General features: G+C 50.3%; 1 protein-coding gene across 1 annotated transcript; it reads left to right on the top strand.

Moving 5' to 3' along the window:
• Positions 1–577: 577 nt before the first annotated feature.
• LOC144124397 (uncharacterized) lies at positions 578–3,969 on the top strand. The gene is made up of 3 exons (XM_077657023.1): positions 578–668; positions 807–1,108; positions 3,628–3,969. Exons 2-3 carry the CDS (start codon positions 821–823, stop codon positions 3,967–3,969), a joined length of 630 nt encoding a protein of 209 aa, XP_077513149.1. The 5' UTR covers positions 578–668; positions 807–820.
• The last annotated feature ends 3,767 nt before the right edge of the window (positions 3,970–7,736 follow it).

Genomic DNA, 7,736 nt, shown 5'->3' with positions numbered 1-7,736 from the left:
TGGCCACATAAATGTTCAGTGTGGCGGTCACTGCATTCTGCCACGATGCCTTAGTGGTTTGGGCGCTCGTCTACTGAGCCGGAGTCTCAAACCCGACCGCGGCGGCCGCGTTTCGATGGAGGCGAAACGCAATAGGCGTCCTTGTGCTGTGCGATATCAGTGGACGTTAAAGATCCCCAGGTGGTCGAAATTACCCCGGAGCCCTCCACTACGGCACCTTTTTCTCCATAGAAGAACGGCAGATTGGGCGAGTTGGAAATGCTCCATAATATTAAAGCAGCGCTAAGCAACAAGGACGAAGAAAGAAGGGAACACACACACAGGCGCTGATCTTACAACTAAATTTTATTTGAAGTAAGCAGGTCAGTTTATACATACACAAGAACTACGCACATGCGCATGGTCAAACACAGATGTACTCATTTAAAAATGCAAATAAAAACACACTGCATCAAAGGCGCCGGCGCTAGAAAAAATATTTTTCTTCATCTTTTATTATTATTTTAAATAAACCGCCACTACTACTACAATCGGGCGTTCGGCCGACAAAGAAGACACTTTAAGAAAAGGAAGAGGACGGATATAGCTCGAGTGTGACGCACACAACAAACTACTTCACTCTCGCGAACGACAGCGGAGCCCCAAGAAAGCCTCCACTCGTGCTTCTGGTGAGAAAGTCGAGGCTTTGTATTCACTGTCGGTTAGCACCCTTTCTTCTCAAGCTGCATCGTGGGGCTGTGGCAAAGATGCGGTTGTCTCGCGGGCCGCGTGCGTGTCGCTCTTGACGTCGTGAACGCTCTCCGCAGCTCTGTGGCAGCCGATGCCTTCCACCGAAGACCCCAGCTTCAGTTCCCCCAGGAGCCGCCCCGGGCGTGTGGCCACCGAGAGCGCTCCAAAGGTGCGCCCAGCGTCCACAGCTGGCCCAAGCGTTCCGGCTGCCTCCTCGAAGGACGCGGTGACTGCGGCAGCAGCAACCGCCAGCACAGCTGCGGGGAGCGCCACAGCCGCGCCGTCGAGCGCCACGAGGGTCTCGCCAGACGCCGACAACGCTGCCTTACAGCTCGATGACAGCACGCATGATGCCCCCAATGCACGCGCATCCGAACATGTGAGCGGAGCTTTTGCTACGCGGTGGTGTTCTTGTGCCAGTCCACTGTCCGATTAGACAACGCTATGGCCAGTCATGCTATTATCGTCAACAAGACGCGGAAGCGAAGTAGCGCGGTGTTGTTGAACCGATGTAACGAATAACGGCCTCCATCCAGTCTTAGCGCAGGTTTTTGTTGCCACTCCTGTGTGTGTGTGTATATATATATATATATATATATATATATATATATATATATATATATATATATATATATATATATATATATATATTCCGCACATTTAAATTTTTCTGCTGTTTTCCATGCGCAAAAATTCCCAGAGCGCCTTGAATATTGACGTTCTTATCTCTGACATAAGGAACAAATAATAAATGACGGTCGATTTTCGTTCTTAGGCCAAATGCGAATTAGTTGCGTTAGGAATTCGGTTTTCACTTTGGTTTCGGTGTTCAGATCCAGTGTTCAAGGATGGCAGTTGTTCGGATAGCGATAATGAGTTTATGTTCATTTTCGTCATCCTCTCCTTTACATTCACAGATCCCTAGAAGTGCTCATACCACTCCTGGTGCTGCGGTTAAGCGATGCCCTTCTATGGCAGGTGCTATACCATCGCTGGGGACCTGGGTTGCTTGGGTTGGGTTGCGACCCAGATTGCTCTTCCCAAGCAGCCTCTCGCGATTAATTGACGACGTTTCGGCTGGAGGACCAGCCTGTAATATATGCATGCTCACCGGATGGTGGGCAGGTTGCTCACGACCCGGTGGGCAGGTGAGCATGCAGCCTGACACAAAACCAGCTTCAGACAAACAAACAAACAAACGAACAAACAAACGCACACACACAACGGCTAAATGCGGGGAATGCCCACTATAACTGCTAGCGCACTAAAAATGTAAATAAATAAGTTGTCAACGAACCACGGACGGGCTCGCGAACCGTTAAGCTTTACAGTTCTATACTGCGGCACCGGGTAGCTAAAAAGAAAGCACGATATCTCCCGCTGTAGATTATTAGTCATTCTATTGCTTGCAGCGGTGTTAGGCTTCGCCGGTGTGTTCTTCGGTAAAATCTTTTTCTAAAGCAGCAAGGAATGCCTTACAATTGGTTTCCTAGGGCCCTGTTCCACAAAGATTCATTTTTCATTTCATTTGGCGTGACGTCAACGGACAACAGCATCAGACGACAGAAGGAAAGCGGCCACTTACAAGAATCACAAGGTAGCGTGATCCTACATCGACGATAGCCTTCGTCATTCGCCGCACGCACACGCACCGGCTCGCTATTGGCTGCGGCATGCCGCTAATGGTCAGGTCTGGTCGCCAATGAGCCAGTGGTTCGGTCGATTCTGGCGGATGCTTCAAAGGTGCGGCCGCGTCACTAGCAGAGGACCAAGTGGATCCGAAATGGATAAAGGCTTCTCAGATAATACAGCCCCTGTATTTCGTTTGCTGACCCTTTGCGATTGTTCAGCCTCGCCTTTGGTACCGTGGACGGCCAGCTAAGCTCTGACGTCGCAGGCGTTGGCTCATCGTTGCAATGGGGGCGCGATTTAATGAGTAACTCGAGGCGCATATTTGCACCATGCGTTTTCCTTAACTTAATTCCTCAGAAATGATGGCGACCAACGTGTTTTTTTTTATTGTAAAATTTATTATCAGGGAAATCCTTCCTTCAGTGCAAAAGAGTCAGTGCGAAAGAGCCCGGAGGGGATTATCACAAAACGCGGTCATTCACTTCGAGAAAACGTATAATGCAGACCTACATCCCGACGTCGAACAACAGTACGTATGCTCGGTTGCGGGAGCCAGACTACATTTTGCTAACGTGGAGCTGTCCGTGTACATACTCTTCTCTATGCGCATGCACAGGCTCGTCAAAAACAAAATGCACTTTTTTCAAAGCACGCAAATTATATCTTGGGCCACGCCAATCCGCAGTGTGTGGATGCTGACATGCGCTGCAGCGCCTTTCGCTCACGAATCGCTAGGCACGCGAGGATAATCGTGTTGTGTGCGTGCAACTTCTGAAAATGGTATACGCGCTCGCGAGAAACATGGGCCTACGCCAGCTTGCAGGCTGCGGAAGCTGGCTTGACATTCAACTGAAACACCAACGGCCGCAGCGAACAGGCCTCAGTTCCTCGTTGGCCAGGGAGCACGCTGCAGCTGATGCAAGAGAGGGAACCTCTCTGCGAGACGCGCAGCTCTTCCGCTCTCCTAAGCCGCTGCGGTTAAAGCCCCTCAATTAACTTTAGCTGCGGTGGCTTACTGTTTATGAGGCTTGGCTGCCGACTCGAAATACGCGGGTTCGATCCCGGCCGCGTTGGTTGCATTTCGATGGAGGCGAAATGCTAGATGCACGCGTGAATTGTGCGATGTCAGTCAGTGCACGTAAAAAAAAAAAACAGGTGTCCGAAGTTATCCGAAGGCCTCCACTAGAGCGTCCTTCATGACCTGAGTCGCTTCGGAATGTTAAACCCCCTAAAACCGAACCAAACATATTCCGCTCTCTTCCCCAGCCACTGGTGCTGAAGCCTTGGTTAGATTCCGGCGCCGCGTCTCCGGCACGCGTCCATCGTCGGCGAAGGACTTGGAAGAAGTACGGCCCCCTGGTGGTCTCGCTGGGCGCCGTGGTGCTCTTCCACGCCTACCTGGCGGCAGGCATTGTGCTCACCTGGGACAAGGCCCCGGACTTCTGCCACGACGTCAAGCTGCTCACGGTGATCACGTTGCTCACCTACTTCTTCCTCATGTGGTACGGCGCGGCTGCACTCCTCGACCGATACGTCAGCGCGAGGGACGTCGGCCGCAGCATCCGGGACTCCTTAGCTGCCGCGGAGGAGAAGCGCCGCTGGCTGTGAGTCTCTCCTGTCTTGGACGCCTTTTCTGCGCCGGCGGGCATGCCTGTCGTCAAGCCGGGCCACGCGGCTCACCGTGCATTTCTGGGCGCCTCCTCCGTTCAAATGCATGTCCTGCTTGCTGCCGCTGCTTTGACACTTGGCGATTTTTCCCGAAACTTGCTCTCATCGCTTCGGCATATCCTGGGAATAACTGTTCGTCCACGGGGTATATATCGCCTCGCCGAACAAACGGCAGCGCACCGCGTCGGCCAGATCCCCGCCGCCGCCATCCCTGCGCGTACACATCTCAGTTGCCAGGTGCACGAATCCGCGTGGGAAACGTCACGATGCCGGAGTTTGCCGCTCGCTCGAGCGCGCTACTCTTGTTGTCCTGTCTCGGAGGCTTCTGTGCTCCGCAGTGGGGAAGTGCCATGGGAGACTACATTCTGTAAAAAGCGAGGGAGAAGATTTTTTGTAGAATCTGTTTTTTTTTGTTGTTGAACAGATCCGGGCAGCTTTTGCCGCGTGGACAGGATGGAGACGTGCAAGAGCTCCTGTGGGGAAACCAGCTAGAAAATAGTGTCTTTCGCTTCCGTGTGACGTTGAAGGGCAAGTGAAGAGGTTTTAGAATTCGATGAGTTTAAAAGGGCCGAATGTGTGAAACATGCTGGTAAAGCCTGCGAAATCGTATTGTGCTAGCAGTTGAAATGGTGGCGTAATCGCCGAATATAAAGCGGCGTCGGCGTTCAGTATTCTCTGCAGTGCACAGTGACAAGCAGAGGCTAAAATAATGACGTCACGTGCGACGGCACTACGTTTACAGCGAAGAAGCGGTTGTTTTCATGTAAGAAAACCAACGCTATCGAAGGTGAAGCTCACGAAGCATTGTTTGGATGCATCGAACGACGCACAGCATCATGCGGGCTAAGACAGCGGAGAGTTTTCCCGCACTTTTCCAACGCAGTGAGAAGAAGCCTGAACACCGTCGAGGTTTTAACGACGATTACGTCACCATTTTAAATGCTAGTGAAAAAATACTTTGCATGGTTTACCTAGAAGCTTCATATATTCGAATTCTTGAATAACTCCGAATCACCAAAAAACCATTTCGGCTTCCCTCTAAGTTTGAAAGGGCAGAAAAATAAATCCTATAACGGATACAACTCAAGAACGAAGTGGTCATTGTACAGCCAGTGCTCAGGTATGATGATGACGCTGAGATGCCTTACGGTATTATATAGAATTTTAGATTTTATGCGATCAGTACCATTGCAAAATGAGAATCTTTAGAGGGGTGAAATTTCAATAGAATTCTGTTGATAGGCTGTAGACATTGTTAGTCAACTTTTGCCACTTGAGGATGCTGCATGAATTTCACAGAATACCGCTACGTAATCAGCCGAGCTGAGTTACCCGTTCTTCACGCAATTCTTATCCTGGTGAGAACGGACGAAGACTGTCGAGTTCTCTAAAGCCGCTCAAGATCGTGCGGCTCCAAAGCGAAGTTTGACCCGCCGCCTCCAGCAGGGCCTCTCGAGGAGTCCGGGAGGCCCTACTGCACAGTTTCTTAAACATGACACCTTCTTGTGAACCAAGAGACAACGGGACACTAGCGTATTCGAGTGGCCGCGTCAGTCATGGGGTTACGAGAAGAAAAAAAAAAAACACCTCTGGCTTCTACATTTCGCACCGTCTCAAACCCCCGTCGTTCGGGGTGTGCGAAGCGAATGTCTTTTCAAGTTTCCCGATACCTTTAGAGTATTGGAACAAAGTTAGAATAAGGCTCGTCGTTCGATTACTGTTTCAAAAACAGGGCACTCTCCGACGACGCGCAGCATGCTGCCCCGATCGGTCGGCGAGGGACGGAGAGAGTTCGCCGCTGTGACGCGCTCCATTCGAGTCGCGGCCATCAGAATGGTCATACATGGCCTCCGAGATTGGGCAACGCGCATGTTTCGCCAAGTTTCGCCCTTAGTGGAAATCAGTTTTGCGTCTTTTGACAGCTACAGATATACCAGGTGTTTCGGGGAAGCCCGCCAGTAATTTTTAAAGTAATGTTTTTAGGTAAAGAGAAGCTTTTCGCGGCGTAGTAATACCAGTGTGGGCGGACGTCAAGAAATGGGCGAAACATGCCAAATAGTAAAGGGATTGACTGAATTCTAATAGTTAACTTTTAATTATTACCGACATTCGTCTAACTGCAATTAGAAATGTATAGGTGCTAATATAGTCATACCAGCTTTTACAATTTCGAAAAGGCGATTACCCTCGCCGCTGTGGCTCGACCAATTTGGGCCATCTCTCGCACCGTTCAAAAACCGCGCGCCTGCGCGGAGCGCAAGCAATGTCCCTCAAATCACGACAAACCGTGGCGACGCACCACGTGACAATCGCTGTGCCGCCGGCGCTGCGGAGCTGCTCTCCGCTCCTTTCCACTTCGCCGCTCCAGCGTGGGTGGGGCAGCGATTGTCACGAGGTGCGTTGGCAAGAGCGAAATGTACAAGCAATACTGCTGACGCAGATGGAGCATCATATCGTATGATCGATGCGAATTTTAGAGCGCAGCTCTTATGCAGCAGTCTGCGATGTCGGCGTAACTCGCCAACTGACATCCGTGACAGGTAGTAGCAGAGCGAAACGCCACCTGCCACGGCGAGAGCGGAGGAAGCGCCACCTGTCAGCGGTGGCAGGCGGCGTGTGAAGAGCTGCGCCCAAATTTCGCATTATCGCCTATCTTAATCGTCTGTCAATTTTCTCCTAGGGCAAGTATAGATAGACGGCTCCGTGCCGCCAACTTTGGTTGCAGTAAGACGCAGAAGTGGCGCTCTCAGGAAGGCGCCATTTGTAGAAGTGAATGAGGAGCTTGACACAGCGCGCTTACGCGTGCGACACCTCCGGAACCTTTGTTTTTTCCCACCCGAGAGAGGGCTTAAAGGCTGGCTGTTCTTCAGTATCTATATACTGAAATCAACGTTCGCTAAATGAAATTCATAGAAACTGTGACGCTTGCTTTGCTCCATATTTCAATCTTATTCTTCAAATCGGTGCGCTGTAAAAATTTTGCCGTGCAGAGACTACACTGTTAACAAAAAAACGCCGAAATGGGAGTAAATGGCTTGTCCTCTAGCGCACACCCAAACGGAGGTTTTATTTACTCCATATATATGGAGTATTTTATTTACTCCCTTATTCAAGGGAGTAAATTTTTGCTACCTTACAGAAATGTAGCCCAAAAATTGCGTCTTCTATATTTATCCTCGTTCAGCCTCATTCTTACAGCAGTGCCAGCGGCGGAAACGGGCAGTAGCTGTGGAGGCCACCGGCAACCCAGCTTGGGAAACTGCGCTGCCCTAATGTGACCCCCCTTCACGCGTTATTTTCGCCGTCTGGTTTGGTTGGCTATGTTCGTAGATAAAGGGATGTAACATTAGAATCAATAGTTCAAAACTGAAACGGAGTCGCAGGATAGTTTGCGCGGTCATGCACCACTCTAATTTGACTAAAAACCAGAGCAGAATAAGCTGAAAATGAAAACACCGCTGCAGCTAGTTTGGTATGGTAGTGTTCGATTTCATATTCACTTCTTTGTGGCTTGACATTTCAATATGATTGAGGAAAAATGTTGCCTCGTCAGCTCAATCAAGAACTCAGCATAATCTGCTGCAACGCGCCGCGAGAACCACAATGAAAAAAAAACTGAGAATTAGGCCTAAGCGGAGGCTCTAACAGAGTGGGGGCACTAACAAAATAATGTCAGGTATGGTTAGAGCACTGGGGCTTCTCAAGAG

The sequence above is a fragment of the Amblyomma americanum genome, chromosome 3 (assembly GCF_052857255.1).
Source record: "Amblyomma americanum isolate KBUSLIRL-KWMA chromosome 3, ASM5285725v1, whole genome shotgun sequence".
Classification (NCBI taxonomy): domain Eukaryota; kingdom Metazoa; phylum Arthropoda; class Arachnida; order Ixodida; family Ixodidae; genus Amblyomma; species Amblyomma americanum.
This window is presented reverse-complemented; position numbering and strand designations above follow the sequence as displayed.